The 16,796-nt window shown below is 38.0% G+C and overlaps 1 protein-coding gene across 4 annotated transcripts; it reads left to right on the top strand.

Moving 5' to 3' along the window:
• The first annotated feature begins 386 nt into the window (after nucleotides 1-386).
• On the top strand, nucleotides 387-16,455 carry fkbp5 (FKBP prolyl isomerase 5). 4 transcript variants are annotated; one of them, XM_029502011.1, is made up of 11 exons: nucleotides 387-408; nucleotides 6,796-6,902; nucleotides 7,078-7,222; nucleotides 7,919-8,061; nucleotides 9,415-9,529; nucleotides 9,651-9,807; nucleotides 10,711-10,801; nucleotides 11,037-11,120; nucleotides 11,209-11,394; nucleotides 11,509-11,748; nucleotides 12,681-16,455. In XM_029502011.1, the coding sequence occupies exons 2-11, from the start codon at nucleotides 6,798-6,800 to the stop codon at nucleotides 12,771-12,773; spliced, it is 1,359 nt and encodes a 452-aa protein (XP_029357871.1). In that variant the 5' UTR covers nucleotides 387-408; nucleotides 6,796-6,797; the 3' UTR covers nucleotides 12,774-16,455. The 4 variants fall into 4 exon arrangements, with proteins under 4 accessions (XP_029357871.1, XP_029357870.1, XP_029357869.1 ...); XM_029502010.1 differs by lacking the exon at nucleotides 387-408 and adding an exon at nucleotides 415-694; XM_029502009.1 differs by lacking the exon at nucleotides 387-408 and adding an exon at nucleotides 415-694 and having other exon boundaries at nucleotides 6,791-6,902.
• Nucleotides 16,456-16,796: the final 341 nt, after the last annotated feature.

The raw sequence follows: 16,796 nt of genomic DNA, 5'->3' as shown, positions 1-16,796 counted from the left end.
GTGGGCGCGAGGACGGAGGGCTCCTGCCGGTGTTTGTGTTTGTGTCAGCTGAGAGAGAGAGAGAGAGAGAGAGAGAGGGAGAGAGAGAGAGAGGACAGCCTGCTGAGGTACAGCCTGTTCCCGGCCCGGCTCGGCACGGAACGGGTTACAGGTCAGGGTGTCTATTGGAACACAGTGTTCTCATCAGCGGCGGCAGCGGTACAGCTACAGTACAGCCGGAACATTGTGTTACTTTGTGGCCGCTTTCCAAGACCTGCCCTTAATTTTACACTAAACGCCCTCCCACAACCCCCCCGCCCCCCCCCCCCCCTCTCTCTCTGTGTCTCTCCGCTGTGCGCTGTCATTTTGAGGTCTGAGCCCCACGCGGCCGCCACACCGGCAGAGAGAGGCAGAGAGGCAGGGATAAAGGTGGGGAGGAACATATGGAGGAAAAAACAGCTCCACATTAGACACACACACACACACACACGGGCGGGAAGAACATTTAGTACCCTGGACGTGAGAGGAGAGGGGCGGGCTTGAATTAGGAGGAATTGACGTGGTTTTGAAATATACCGAGTGTGAAGCGGGCTCCAGCGGGTCGCCGGCTGTTTTAAGAGGGAGGGGGAAGGCAAATAAAGACGAAGAGACAAAAAAAATAAAATAAAAAAAGCAAAGAAGACACACGGAGCGAAGACAGAGGAAAAGAAGCGACGTGAGTGTTTTCATTTTCTTTTTTTCCCCTTCTGGCTGTTGGAAAGACTTAATGAAGGAGTTGATTAAGACGCGAAGCTCTCGGAGCCCACCGGCTCTCTGCTGCTTTTAGTTCACGCCTGGCTGAGTTAAAGGGACACTTGTTATACTCGGTGGGGATTTCTTACTTTATTTTATTTTCATTTTTTTTGTAACCTTTTATATGATATTTTATAAAAAAAAAACCCTAATAATTAATGCAAGAACTGGGTCTAATAAAACAGTTTGGGAAATGAAACAACCCCCACCCCAAAAGAAAAGAAAAGCTGAAGGTGTCTGTTAATGTAGTATGCGATGAATGCAAATTTTTCCCGTGTGTCTGGTTATATTTGAGGTTCCAGCTGTACAACGTGGTGTTCTGAGGCAGATAAGGCTCCCTGTGTGTGTGTCTGTAGGTGAGAGTGTGTGTGAATGTGGCACTTGGCTGCTGCTCCAAGTTGAGCTGGATGAAGCCAACGGTTTACATCCAGAGTCCTTTTAGGCTTAGGTGTATCTTCTGAAATTACAGGTTTCATATCCCAGTTATTTATTCAGAATTAGTGAACTCCAGTTCAGCTACGTGCTCATTCTTACTCATTTCGGACTTAGCTGTAAATTACAGGATTGGTGATGGTAGCTTGTGAATAATGTCAAATATATGGGTGTTTTAGATTTAGCTGAGAGGCAGAGCTGGCCTGCTGACATGGCCATGGGCTTAGGCAATGTCCCTGACATGAATCAGATTGCTCTGGGAACATATTTTATGGCAATGAATAACTTCTTGCCTAAATACACCAACAAGTGTAAAGGGGCAGTAGTCTTCATGCCAAACAAAGGTTTGCAATGTCATCACATGTCCAAAGTGTATATAGTATATAGCAGAAAGGATGAGCACAGCAGCAGGGTTTCCAAAAATAATGACTGTAAAACAACTTTATTAGCCTTTCCCACATCCTTCTTAATCTCCTTTGATGTATTTGCCAGTCTGGCGGAGACACTCTGGTGTCAGACAATGACTTGTTTCAGGATTTCAGCCTATAGATGTTTGTGTGTGCCTGTATGTTCACTAGTCATTCAGCTGCAGGGTATACAGATGTGAGACTAAATGTACAGATCGTCTTTGTTCATCTTTGGATGAGGTCTTTACGTATTTGTGCTCTGCTCCTACATTCCTCCGCTGGGTATCTCAGTTTAGCCTAGATGTCATATGAATTGTCTAGTTGGTATTTGCGGCTGGTTTCTCTGTCTGTTTGTTGTTGGGTTTTGTTTTTTTTTTCCATAATGGAATAGCAAAAAGTTTAATGATTGAATTGATAGATGGACTAACTTTTAATTGTGTGATTCTGTTCTATTATAATCATTGTACTTTATCCCAAATAATTAACTTCTTTGTTTGAGTTTAAATGATACATTAAATGTAAGGTCAGTTGGATTAGTAAAAATCTGATTACATTCATATAAAATTTGCCTGGTGGTACATTAGGAGGTCAGATTGATGAACATCAGGCTTTGCGAGCAGGGAATGTTGAATAGAGGGAACATTGTGTTCAGACACACACACACACACACACGCACCTAACATACAGACGCACACACAAGTAGTTCATCTAAAATGAAATCCATGAAATTGAAAAGACACAGGACAAGGTGTAGCTACAGAAGAGACAGACATTTTGTGCAGACTTGTCTTAAAGGAATCAAGCACTTGGTCTAAGTGCGTGGCACAACATAGAAGAAACAGAATAAACTGTGCAGATATCACTAAGCTGGATCTTTATGGTTTGACCCTGTAGAATAACCCGCATGGGTGGTGTCACGGTTTGAGCACTTTCTATTCCTAACATCTTATTGCCAAGAAGATGTATCTCAGGCCAAGCACTGCGGCCTAATGTTCATATTTAGAGGCTATTTCAGAACTTAGTCAACGTGGCAGAATGCCCCAGTGTTAACACATGATAATGAACAGCATCAGGGATGTCCTGAGTCGGTCAGGAAAACTGATGGAAAAATATTGAAAAAGAATGCAGGGAAGGAGATCTGATGTTCCTCTCTGTCAATACGCATGGCCCTTGAGCAATGCCTTAAACCGTCTTTGTGGAAATGTTAAGTGGCCACAAGATGGCTGTCAGAACAGCGCTGGACGTAACCTGTTTTCTTTCTCAAGTTACTGTGCAGGCTTTGCCCTGATTTATGAATATTTTTTTACTCAGGCGATGGAATTAAATATGGTTTAAAATGAGATATAGATCTGAGAAATTTTAACGCAGCCTGTTATATGTTCAGTACAAAGAGTTACAATTATGGGCCATGCTGAAGATGTGATGAGGTAAAATTTGTGCATGAGATAATCTCTCCTTATTTTTCAAGGTTTGACAAAAGTAGCACAAAATGTAGCTTTTATATAAGTCTTGCACAATGGTAATTTAGCAGCATATGACCAGCAGTTTAAGCAACAGCTTAATATAATTTTGAAATAAAGTACCTTGTTTGTCATTGTGTAAAAAACACATTATCTTGTCCAGGCATTTTATCAGCTTAGTAAGACAACACTGTAGCCCCTCCTTATGATATTGAAGTTTGATATACATTTAGAAAAAGCAGTGTGCCTGACCAGAAGTGGTTCAATACCCATATACCTGACAGTTGGATCTCACATTACTAACTGAATAGTACACACAGAACACTTGTTGTTCTGCCTAATATCTCATTTTAAATCTTTAAATGTTTTATTTTTGTTACTTTACAACTGGGGCTTAACATTAGTAACATCCTGATATGAATATGGTTATATTCATCTCAACAGCTACATGAATGTATGTGAACGAGTGTTATCGTCACGGCTATTGCATGAGATATTAATAATCAGATAGCATTCGACAACATGCTTAACATAACTCACTAGCTTTTACATTGTCTGCAAACACTGTCTAGGTTATTGCGCCAGGGTAAACTTGAAATGCCTGTAGCCATGTTTATTGAAGCAGTATGTGGATGTTGACAATGATTGCTACTGTGATGAGAGAGGCAAGATTTAGCAACAACAGGTTGTAACTGTGAAGTTTCTCTGGTAGAGCTAGTAGAGGTTTTTTTTTTTTTTTTTTTTTTTTTTGGGGGGGGGGGGGGGGGGGGGGGGCATATGGATGTGGAATGGAGGCACCTTGCATGAAATTGTCTCTGAAATATTTGGCTAGATTCCTAATCATGGTTACGTATGCTTATATATTGATTGATCTTGATTTAATTCAAAATTTTACCATGTTTACACATTTTTCGTTCAGGCAAAGTTGTTGTTGGGCAATTTGAGAACATCTGATAAGTTTGGAAATATTGTGCCATATAAGTGCACTTAAATTAAGTTTTTCAAAATAAGGTGTCATAGCTATGATATCAATAGTATCATAAGCATTAAACCGAAAGATTCCAGTTTCACCCTCTACTTGTTGGTCTGTCTCTCAAAGCTGGTTAGGTCATCACTATATATGTTGTTGCTCTGAGATATTATTTTATAATAGCATTCTTCTACAGAGAAAAAATTGTCTATACTTGGTGATATTTCCAGAATGGTATTAAGTCATTGTTAAGAAAGTATAGTAGTGCAAGGAAATATCTATTGTTGACTGTGGCTGTGTGTACAGCTTTAAAGATGACATTTGGCGCTATGAAAAAGAAGAAAATTCCATGAAGGGACCGTGTGCTATCTGGAAATAAGAAGTGACAACGTATAAACAACAAGATTGGTGACAACTTAAAGTAAAAACGTTCCACACAAGTGAACTTCATATGACAACTAAGCCATAACAGGCACTGTTAAAAAAAATGCTGAGCAAACAGAGTTTGTATCAGTGCAACATAAGGAGAAGATGCATCACTTTGAAAGGAGACGCACTGTTGGGCCAGGAATGACACCAGCTGTAGTCAGTGTCAGTGCTAAATTGGCAAGTGTTTCAATAGCAACAGTAGTTGAAGTGACATGTGCATTTAGATCTAAAGCAGAAATGTCAATAATTAAAGTAACACCCATTTAATGACTGAAATGCTCTTTGCATTGATGTAATATTTAAGGAAAAACTGAAAAAGCAGCTCTATCTTAGATGTCTGAAGAAGGATGTGATTAAACTGTTAGGAAGAACAGTTCACTGACATTTACACAAAGACGAATAAATTAGTCAGTCGGGTGTGTAAACTTCTCTTTATAAAGATGAAAGCCCGTTCAGGGGTTCATACTGTGGAGTCAGAACAGTCTCATCATGAATGAACTCCTGCGGGAGTTGCACAGATGCACATGCATTGTTTCGTAGTTGTATTTCGGACTTCACAAATGCAATTTTGAGGCACACTTCATATCATCCAGGTATGCAAAAACCATAACTCCGATCCAAAGGCAAGTGGAAAAAGGGACCACGTGGGAACATGAAATGATTGAATGGCAGTGAGCTGGTGTGGTGGATCTGTTTTGCTGTGGGGGATAGTTTTCTGACATTTCTACAATTTCTGCATGATCAACTTTAATCCCTGATGAATCACTGATATCCGTATGGAGAGCTCTCTTCCGTAGACTGAGAGTTTGTGCTGGGCAATACATTGATTCAGTCGACTAATTCGCAGTTGTGGTTTAGCACGATTTGTGTTGAATGAAAATCGATGTCTTCTTTAACTTCTGCTGTGACACACCCTCTCTTGGGCCCCCGTAGCTCAGAGTGGGCTGGGCTTGTAGCATGCTGACGTGATTCGCACCATGGACTTATCTACGCACAAACGCAGAAATGTGATGTCGGGCTTGACATCTCTGGACAGCTCCGTACGGCAACTACACAAGGACAAACATGGTGCCAGATATCGTGAAACAATGCGAAATGTTCCCAGACGCGAAAATCAAACCAAGATAAAAGTATAACTTTTTTTGAATAATGTCTTTGTCTTGTAGTTTGTTTTTAATTAGAACAAAAATGTATTAAAATTTCAAATAATTTGATGTGAAAAAAAAAATCTGAGATTTTAATTTTAAGGCATATCGCCTAGCCCTACCAGGAGAATACTGAATGGGTAGAATAAAACTTTAGTGATTCATATGCTATTGCATTTTGAGATTTCAGAGTGATGTTTTAGTCAGACTCTTCACCATCTTTATCAAAATGCCAAGGGACATATCTTGTACTTGTACAATAAGGGTGCATTGAGGTTGTTCTGATGAGATGTGTTGGCTTCATGCTTTCCAAAACACATAATGTTGTCTTGTCCTTTGATAGTGTCTGTATATCTCCACAATAACTGACTGACCAAAGCAGACAATGTGCAGCCTCAGATTCTTTACCAGTGTAGCTCCACCGAGTTGAAGAATTATGGTCATATATCCAAAATTTTTACTGTTTCGTCATACACACTGAGCGATTAAAAACGATCTACAGGAGGTCTAATCCTGCAGATCTGTAAGCACAGCGTATGTGTTTGAGCACACACCTTGTGATGTTGATATATTCATCACAAAATGAGTGTAATGAGTATATCAACAGTGAAGATAACTAAATATGGCTCTGTAGATAAAATATCCAGATGTAATTAATAGATTGTCACATGGCCATAATGAGATAGTGTTGAACACACAGTACCTCTGTGAACATACTGTACCTCTCTGAACAGAGTACATGTTACAAAAGGAAATGATAAGTAAGCAACTAGGTGCCGCTTTTTGCATAAAATTAGAGTTATGTAATTTCATCTACAAGGGATCAGACAAACTGTGATGGAGCTGCATCGCAGAGTAATGCTCCTGAGACATATGGCATCACTGGTAATGTGGTTTTTGCTGTATAAAATGTGGATGTACAGTGTATGTCCTTAAATAGCAATAAGTTATATAATGTGAAGGAAAAAAAATCACATTTGCTTGTATTGATATTCTTTGTCTGAGATTGGGATTTTCCAGTCCATCTTTATAAAAAAAAAATGTGTGTATTTTTCCTTGTTTCAACTTAGTCCAGATGTGACAACATATGAGACATAACGACATGCTATTCATGGTGCTCATATTGCTGACACATAAACGTGTATTCAGATCATTTTCCTGTGTTACTGTGTGAAGTGCAGAAATGACCACTGACCAGGATTTGCCGATGGATAGCCAGTCAGCCACAGCCATGTTTGCTGCAAAGGGCCTTGATGTAACGCCTAACAAAGACCAAGGAGTTATCAAGGTATCTGTTGTCATCATTAGATATTTTAATGTTTTTATGTTGGTGATCAGGCGTAAGTACCACAAGAGTCCTTATGGTATGGTCATGATTCTTTGTCTCTTCCTTTTAGTCCTACAAAGTTTTAATTTCTTTTAGATTCTCTGTCAAACAGACGTCTTCATTTTTCTGTCCGCAGATTGTGAAGTGTCCGGGGTTAGGTGCAGAACAACCAATGATTGGGGACAGAGTGACAGTCCACTACACTGGAAAGTTGCTTACAGGGAAGACGTTTGACTGCAGTCGAGATCGCAAGGAACCTTTTTGCTTCAATGTGGGACGGGGTAGGTGACTTTATGCATTACTGGCTTGATTGTTGCATTATGATTGTCTTTTAGAGGAATAGCCTAACATCTGTTTTCCTGATGAGAACTGAAAGGTGACAAGATTGATCCCATTGTCTATCAAATAAATATGAAGTTGTAGGAATGACGGGTTTGTTTTAGCTTCGCATACGGACTCAAAACAGCTGGTTGTGAGTTTTTGGTGTCTTTTGTGATTATGGGTCTTAAGTCTGATTCTTCTTACCTTTGTCACCAGACTAGCTGTTTCTCCCTAGTTCCCTCTCTTAAATCTAAGATAAGCTACTTCTCTGTTGTCCTCATCTTCTTATTTAATAGAGAGATAGGGGCTCCTTTGTATGTTGATGTTCCTTTGAAACATCATCATCATATATACAATATGATTTCATAAGTAAAATTAAATCATATTGTATATCTAAATAAAACCTTGTCAACAGAAATCAGCCTAAAGTAGTAAAAACCGCTTGCACTTAGTGATAGGGCAAAGGGCAGGTGAGAACTCATTAAACATTTACTCCAATTCCGTTTGCTTTTCTCTAAAGTCAGGTTTTTATTTGATACTGACCTTGAATAAGGTCTGATGTCTGAGTGCCCGTGCCAGTACTGATTAATTTGAACCCAAAAAATTTTCTCCTTTTTTTTTTTTTTTTAACTTTTGTTTGCTTTATCCACCCACAGGACAAGTCCTGAAAGCCTGGGACATTTGTGTGTTGTCCATGCAGAAAGGCGAGGCGTGCACATTACTATGTAAACCAGACTATGCTTATGGACCTCCTGGAAATCCCGATAAAATTCCTCCAAACTCCTCAGTAATATTTGAGGTAAGTGTGATCCATGAGTGCTGCTAATTTGTGCCACTGAAAATTCTGCTTCTTACCAAGGGACTGTAATAATTTAGGGACTTGTGTCAGTCTCTTCAGATTGAGCTTCATGGTAATATAATTAACTGGCTTGTCTATTTTAATCCCTATGAGTCAAATAGCCAGTGTAGCTCAGTGGGTAAAATTCAGGCTTTCTCATTCCAATAACAATCAACTTTCATTATAATTCACTTCTGGAATGAAAACCTAAACATTTCACCAAGTTCTCTGCTTTGCAAGTTATGCCCCATAGACACATTTTAGTAATTTAATTGCATATATGAGCCCCTCTAAGTTTTCCTATGTTAAGTCTGTTACTGTAACGCTGCTGGCTATAATCTGCTTAGATGGGACTGTTTCACAATCTGTTGTTCATTGTTAACTGTAAATTATGTTCAGTATTATTCTATGAACAGGGTTTCTGCAGGTCATTAAAAAGCATTAAAAGTTATTAGGTGGATTTGGGCATCAGCGCCATTAAATCTGATATGGAATCAGAAAGCCACAAGTTACCTAAGTGAACTGAGGCACATGCAGTAATTATACACAAAGTCACTTATATTTCTTTATGTTTGCACATTACGTTCAGTGATTGTTTATAAAATGATGTTTATTTGAATTATATTTGTATTTTCTAAAATATTGAATATTGTCAGAATTTCATCATAGTCAAATTAAATGGTTGCAATTCAGAATTGGACATGAGTATTTTATATATCCATGTGTATGCACACAGTACCCACAGTTAGACATGTACATTGGCATTACAAATGTTAAAAATTTAATAAAAAGGGCATTATTAACAAAGCATTAAATTAGATTCTCTGACCTGCAGAAATCCTGATAAAGTAGATGTTTGCTTATTTAGTAATTAGCACAGGTATTGAGGTGGGTTAGAACCACTGCATCATTTTATTTGATAAAAAAGACTGTTTTCATTTCATTGGTGGTGCAGATGGGGCAGCAGAAGAGCATTTCTTTGAGTGCAAACATCATAAAGTTGAGGTTGGAATAGGTTAAAAGACTATATATTCATACTAAAGGAATATGCTGTTTTTGTGGAATTTTTCCCAACACTGAAGCAACTTGAGCTGAATGATTCTAGTTATCCTAACTGCCTTATCCAATGTATTTGTCTTGACTTCTTTTGTGGAACGGAGACAAGTCCTCTGGACCCTGTCTTTCCCCTACAATTTATTTGTTTTTCTCTTCTCACATCTACATAATGTAACAACATAGATGAAATTTTGCTGTCGAGCTGTAACTTTGTATTTTACACCTTATCTGATTAAATAAATGTTTGCAATTACACAGATGGAGCTGGTTAATTTTGAAGGGGAGCTGCTTACAGATGACAGTGGCATTATGAGAAGAATAAAGGTTAAAGGAGATGGTTACACCAATCCCAATGATGGCGCAAGTGTTGACGGTAACAGCATTCTTTACTTCAAGGATAAATGTTAATATCACACCAGTTGAGACAAATAATTGAGATACATGTCTAAAGCAGAGGTTAAAGTGTGTCACTGTTTCTGTCATGTGCTCCACAGTTCACCTGGAGGGGAGATGTGCTGGTCGGCTGTTTGATTGCAGGGATGTTAGCTTTATTGTTGGTGAGGCTGAAGATAGAGGCATTCCACTGGGAGTGGACCGAGCAATGGACAAGATGCAGAGAGGAGAGCACTGTGTACTTTATTTAAAACCAAAGTAAGTTTCAACTTATCTAACTTTTGCTCTATCACGGCACATATTGTGATCCTGTCTTGATATGATTTGTTTGGCGCTATGGTCCTACATTATAGATTTTAACTATTATTAGATTATAGTTATAGTCTTTCTTTTTCCTCAACTGTCTGATATGGGATTTTGATGATCAGGGGTGAACAAGATAAATTAAGATAATACTTTATTGATCCCCATCGGGGAGATTCGAATGTCACAGCAGCACAAGGCATGAGAACAGGTGAGAAATAAATAAATTAAACAGGACACAAAGTACAAAAGACAAAAAAACATTAAACAAGACAGAGACGACAATAACATAAAAAACTGCAACGGAAGTTGCAGATAAGGTGACCAGAAACAGCTGTGCTGTCGCAGTCTGGTGGTGGTGAGTCTGAAGCATTTAGTTCTGCATCCGCTGGCTGACTGAGCTGCCCATCAGCCACAGCTCATCGTGCTGCTGAGGGTGAGAGAGATTGTCCAGGATTGCACAGAGTCTGTCCTTCACCCTCCCCTCAGCCACTGATTCAAACAATCCAAGTTCAAACCCACCACCGAGCTGGCTTTCCTCACCAGCCTGCTGAACCTGTTGACCTCACTAGTCTTGGCACCACCCCACCAGCACACTACAGCAAAGAAGAGCGCGCTGGCAACCATAGACTGGTAGAAGGTAGAACAAACTTCCAATCAAGGAGCAATATCACAATTTAAAACCATCTCATTAAATCAGTCAGACAATATGACTTTTTCTCACACTGGGACCATATCCAAGCAATTTTAAATGTACATGAAATATACAAAAAGTAGACAAAATATATATAATCAATATTTTACAACCAAAAATACATCATGGTGGTCATGGTTTTTCTTTTTCTTTGTATTTTATAGGTATGCCTTTGGAAGTGAAGGTAGTGCAGTATACAAAATTGGACCAGATGAAGATGTTGTATATGAAGTTATCCTCAAAGACTTTCAAAGGGTGAGCTCTCTTGTTACTTTTCATGATCTAATATGCTATAAACAGGCAAATTTTGCATAACGTTGGAATAGATCTATGATCAATACATACAAATTTTGGGTAGTTTCCATTGAATCCTATCCCTATTTATCAATGTAGGAAACTAAAAAAAGAAAGGAAAGAAATTAAACCAACAAGCCCCCAAAAAATAAGTGTGTTTCCTAACTCTTTGTGATGCTAAATGTTTTAACACAAGGCTAAAGAATCCTGGGAAATGGATTTGAAGGAAAAGCTGGAAATATTTGTTGGCGTGAAACATAAAGGGAATCAGTATTTTAAGGTACAATGCCTGTTCTGGTCTTCTATTTAATAAACAATTTGTCCTATTGTTTACATCTTTCTAAGTTTCTGTTGTCTTCCCGTAATAGGCAGGGCGTTACTTGCAGGCGGTCATCCAGTACCAGCGCATTGTTTCCTGGTTTGAGATGGAGTGTGGTACTGGGTTGGAGCAGCAGAAGAAGATACAAGAATGTCTTTTGACGGCCCACCTCAATTTAGCATTGTGTTTCCTGCGGCTAAAAGAGTTCTCTCAAGTTGTGGATAACTGCAACAAGGTAGGAGGGATAAATGACCCTGATGACAGTTCAGATTTATTTTACTGACCCTCCTGTAGCTGCTGATCCTAAGATGCATTCTTGCCTAATTACTGTGTGCATGTGTGTCTTTAGGTGATTGAGTGCGATGAGAGCAATGAGAAAGCTTTGTATCGTCGTGGGGAAGCTCGCCTTCTTCGCAATGAGTTCAACCTTGCCAGGGCAGACTTTCAGCAAGTGCTTCTAGTCAACCCCTCAAATCGGGCAGCTCGTGCTCAGATTTCCATCTGCCAGACCAAGATTAAGGAACATCATGAGCAGGACAAGAGGACCTATGCCAACATGTTCAAGAAATTTGCAGAACGGGATGCCAAGGTTTGTGAACTCACTGGCCTTGGTTGAGTACAGACAAACATCCACTTCTTTTCTTTTCTTTTTGTTTGTGACATTCTTTTACTTTGGGAGAAGTAACGGTAGTTATTAGGACTCACATCATTCTTTGTGGTTTTTCGAGAAAGCGAGTTTTATGACAGTTCTAGTTCTAGCCTAGCTGGTTAATGTATGGGCGTTATTTTGGGAAGTTACCAATAATCACTATCAGTTTCCTGTAATATAAAATTCATAGAGGGGGGGTCACATTTATTTATTATACAAGTAGAAATCAAGCCATACATTGAGAAGTGGGAACATGTAATGTGTAAATTATAAAGGAATTAGCATTTTGTATGACAACTCTGCAAAGTTGAAACAGTTTTTGGATCCTTTTAACACTTATCTAACATTTATCTAACCTCCGGTCTTGTCAGTTTGGCCTTATTTAAACCATTCAAATGATTTCAATATGTTTGACTGATGTGTAGGTTGATATTTGACCATACGTTAGCCATTTTAAGGTATCATGGTGAGAATTTCAGAGGCAATTGAACTGACATACCCTCTGTTTCCTAAAAATGTTTTAATATGAATATCAAGACATAATGCAACATTTTTTGAAAAATAGGCACTTAGGTTGTAACAGTAAATTGCTTAGCCGAAAGGGCCTCTAACTGTACTTCTTTAGTGGTACACTACTGACCTCTAGTGGCGGATGATCTCACCTACCGATGCCGATGCCACTCTGTTAAACATATAAATGAGGGGAAAAAGTAATAACACAATGTGGAACTAAAACAGTTCCTGTTCATATTGTCAAGAAATACACAGTTTCATGAGTCATGTAAAGGTTGCAGTTTAAGGAAAGTCTAAAACTGTCCATCTCTTAGTCCATCTAAGAAGTTGGCTTATCAACAATTTTCTTTTTTACACAGACCAGGAAATCAAAGAGGAGGTGGGAGGAAAGCATGAGGAATGGTGAGGTGGGCATTAAACGACGGAGGAGTAGTCAGGAGTGCCAGTCCTAACAGTGACATCCAAGGAGAAAAAAGAGAAAGACACACCTCCCTTGGAATGGAGATATTAAAAAGCCTCTAATCCAAACCTCCTCATCACAAAATCCAGCATAACCATTCCTGCAAATATAAAACAGTGTAAGCAGGGCATTTGCAAGCCACACAGCATTTCCCTGTCACATGGATTCTACAACTGCCAGGATGAATTCACCTCTTGAAGCAAACTGTTTTTGAAAAACAGAAGATCTCCACTTTGTCACTTGGCTACTGTGCAAAGTTGAGATGTGCCTCCAAAACTGTACCCACTGGTTTTCAGATGTCAGACTTGCATTTGGTATTAAGCCTTTTCATGGGCAGCTGCATGCATGTGTCACAAGGTGCTTGGGATTCAGACTTGAAACTTTGCTATTTTTTTCAAATGTGCAATATGTACTTTGCATAAAATTGTATAACAAGTCTGGTCAGCTTAGTCGTTTTTTTAAAGAAAAACTCAGTCAATTCCAAATTGTTTAAACTGTTGTCAATTTACAGCATTTTTCCTTTGCATTTCTTTACTTGAATTTACTCTCCTCAGCTCTACTCTATTCTGGTATCTGGTAATAGTTTTTCCCGCTGTAGATAGCTCAGCTCAATAGTGACGAAGTAAGATGGTATTGAGCTTCAAAGTGACACACCTGAAGAACGTTGGATACCGAAGGGATACCAGACCAAACCAGCTGACCATGCTTTGGTTCAAGTGTGTTACACACTGGAATATAAATATCACAGAACACAGTGATCTACAGTCGCTTAGTGGTTTTATTTAAACCGTCCTGTCCTGCACCAAGGTCACGATAATGACAGTTCTCGCTGACCAATAAGTTGTCTGTCCACTGTCTGTCCATATCACCTTTTGGCATAGCCTCATCTCTCTTGGAGCCTCTGTGGACATTTTACAGAAGAAGCACCAGCTGCTATGATGGGTATAATCCAAAACCTTTGCCTAAAAAACCGAGTAGAGTTGAGTCAAGTAGAGCTGAAAGAATGCAATTGAAATTAGTCATTTGCCCCATTTAAAAAAGGAATATAATGTCGGGAAATACAAAAATATTACAAATGAAGAACTCAAAATGAACTCTCCTTCAAAGATGAATCTTCAGTCCTGTCAGATACCGCTGTAAAGATCCTCAAATTATCAGAAATAACCAGAAGCAAAGGAAAGATCTTAAAAAAAAAAAAAAGTTGAAAAAAGCAAAATCTGAAATCCTGGTGGTTTGGAAAAATTTTCAGTATATATATTATAATATTTTCATGATTTGGTTGGCTATTACTCAGACAAATCATTACATCCTCTTTTAAGTCTACAGATTATTTACAGAGATGCAATTTAAAATAGTTTTGGGCTAAAATGAGGCAATCTTTTTCTAGGATGGGTTAGACCAAAGTCATGGACTAAAATCACTCATTCATCAGTACATGCACGCCAGGCAATTATTAATTTGTTGAAGCTTTGTATCTATAATTTTAACCAGAAATCCAATCTGGCATTGTAGTTGATCAAGCGAAACACGTGATGAGCTCTGGGAGTGCATTCATCGGAGTGATGACTGATTATTTTAAGATGGTGGCAGCTGCAAAAATGTTCAATGAAAATAATAAAACAAACCCAAACAAGAAAACACAAACTACAACAATAAAACCTGTCATTGTATATAACAATAATAATAGTTTATCAATATAAACTACGTATTGAAAATTTATATTTCTGCACTTGAGCTTTGATGAATTTTAGGAATTGATGAGTAGTCACGCTTCTCTCGCACTCTTTGTGTTAATTTATCAGCAAACAGCATAGCACAACTGTCAGGCACATAAAATCCTAATCTGAGAAGTGATTGCAAGTAGCATAGCTTCTACTACTGTCACAAATCAGAGTAAGTGTGATTCAAGCTTCTTTGCAAGAGGGCACACTTGATCATAAAAAAGCCCTACTCCCGCCTTTGTATTCAACAGGATACACCAGTTTGTGTTGACTGAGTGCAGCTGGGAGAGGGACAGCTATCCTTTAATATTCTCAGAACCACAGCTCTAATTTCCATTTTTCACAATTTTTTTTTAACATATTTCAACTCTGGTAATGTGATCAACTACATCATTTTTCATCAGTGTAGTCCTTTTCGCCTCAGGCCCAAAAAAGGTTTCTCTTTATTTTACTGCATACATTATTTTTTAATTCCGTAAATGTGTGAATGTCAGTGTATAGTGGACAATAATGCACTTTGGTGACTATCAAACCAACACTGTTATCTTGTCATGAAATGTCTGGACAAATATCTGGGCAGTATTCTTGAAATGCTTTATCAACATTGGTTGGTTCAGAATGAAAACCTTAACTGTCTTAAATATTTTGTGTAAAAAAGAAAAAAATCAACTGTGTGTGTGTGTGTGTGTGTGTGTGTTAATATATATTGTTGTTTTTAAACAGCTTGTTGCTAAATGTTTTCTAGTACTGCTAGCTCTAAACATTCAAGCATTTTGTACAGTGGAAATGATCAGTTATACATCCTATTTATCCCCCACTGTCCACTACAAGTAGATTTATAGGCCTTTAATTGCTAGATTCATCATTTTGGTGACTTGAAAGTGTAAATTTTAGAAGTAATTTGGAAAATCTTGACAACAAGAAGCAGGATAAAATGCAGCTGGTGAACTGCAGCATGCTTGATGTGAGTTTGGTTTTATTAGAAAATTAATTATAATGTCATACAAAATGTTTACGTGCATTCAAAAGATCATCACCCTGTAAAGCAAAGTGTGATCAATGTTTTAAACTGGCATTTATGCAAAAAAAACAAACAAACAAACAAACAAACAAACAAATGTATGGTACCTTTGTTCATGTCTTCTTTATATATTTTTAAAATTTTTTTGCACTTTAAAACCATTAAATATATTGAAGAGTTGCAAGAATCATATTTTTCAGTATAGCTTTGGACGTACAGCAGTTATGTCATACCAAATTTCAATGCAAAAATGACGGGTGGGACTCGGTTTTAAAAGTCCAAGATAACTTACAGGATACCTGAGCTGCTATCAAAGATATTTTTGTATTATATTAACACTTGGTTTCACTGTCTTCAGCGTGACTGGTACAGTAACAAACTGTTCATTTTCTTTAACTTGATCTTATACACTTTTTCTTAGGTTTTCAAAATGGTAACTTTCAACAATACATTTCAGGACACGCATAGCCGTAACTGAATTAGTGTAACATATACACAAATGTGTCTGACAGCAATAAACAACACTGGGATGAAGCAAACTGAAGAGTTTATTAGAGGAGAGTTGTAGATCAGGTGAAATACAAGTAGGTTCATCATGCTGACACAGTCATTTCGCATTTGTTTAGATATCATGATCATAAAAACAATCCCTGTCTATAACTGATCCACCATTATGGAATCTGGTCTGGCTGTTTCCTAGCTATCTTTTATATAATTGCATGTATTTATTTAGGCTTTTTATGCCTTTATTTCAAACTTTAAGTGGCAGAGAGGCCAACAAGAAAAAAAAACGAGAGAGGGGAATGACCCAAAGCACCTGCTGCCAACAAATCATTTCGTTATTAAACTATTGCTTATCTGTTGAGTTTCATGTTAAAAAAAAAACAACAAAAAACTAAAAATTAAAACAATGATGGAAGACTGTTTTCTTCCACACCAGCAAACTGGCAATTAGGATATTGTTTTTGTAAATGATGAATTATACAAATTTATTTGAATTACAATTCCAAATCTGATCAGATGTATTCAAATCAGACCAAAGATCATAAAAATGTAATCATGATTGTTTTGGCTCTTGTTACATTATTCATTATTACATTATTAGTCTTGATACTTTCACCATTCAAGGCACCAAGGAGGAAATTTATAAGCTCGTTGATATTGACATGTCTCCATTCATAAGTAATACATAACATGGCACAGTGTTTAATAAGAATGATAAAAAATAATTATGCTTTCATTTCAGAATAACATTATCTTGAGCAGCTCCTCT

The sequence above is a fragment of the Echeneis naucrates genome, chromosome 5 (assembly GCF_900963305.1).
Source record: "Echeneis naucrates chromosome 5, fEcheNa1.1, whole genome shotgun sequence".
Taxonomy (NCBI): Eukaryota; Metazoa; Chordata; class Actinopteri; order Carangiformes; family Echeneidae; genus Echeneis; species Echeneis naucrates.
Note: the sequence above shows the minus strand (reverse complement) of the source record. Positions and strands in the feature narration are given on the sequence as shown.

Coding starts and splice junctions, on each gene's coding strand:
- fkbp5 (XM_029502011.1), top strand. CDS start 6,798: ATGACCACTGACCAGGATTTGCCGATGGATAGCCAGTCAGCCACAGCC. Junction 6,903..7,077: donor AAGACCAAGGAGTTATCAAG/GTATCTGTTGTC, acceptor TTCTGTCCGCAG/ATTGTGAAGTGTCCGGGGTT. Junction 11,395..11,508: donor TTGTGGATAACTGCAACAAG/GTAGGAGGGATA, acceptor GTGTGTCTTTAG/GTGATTGAGTGCGATGAGAG.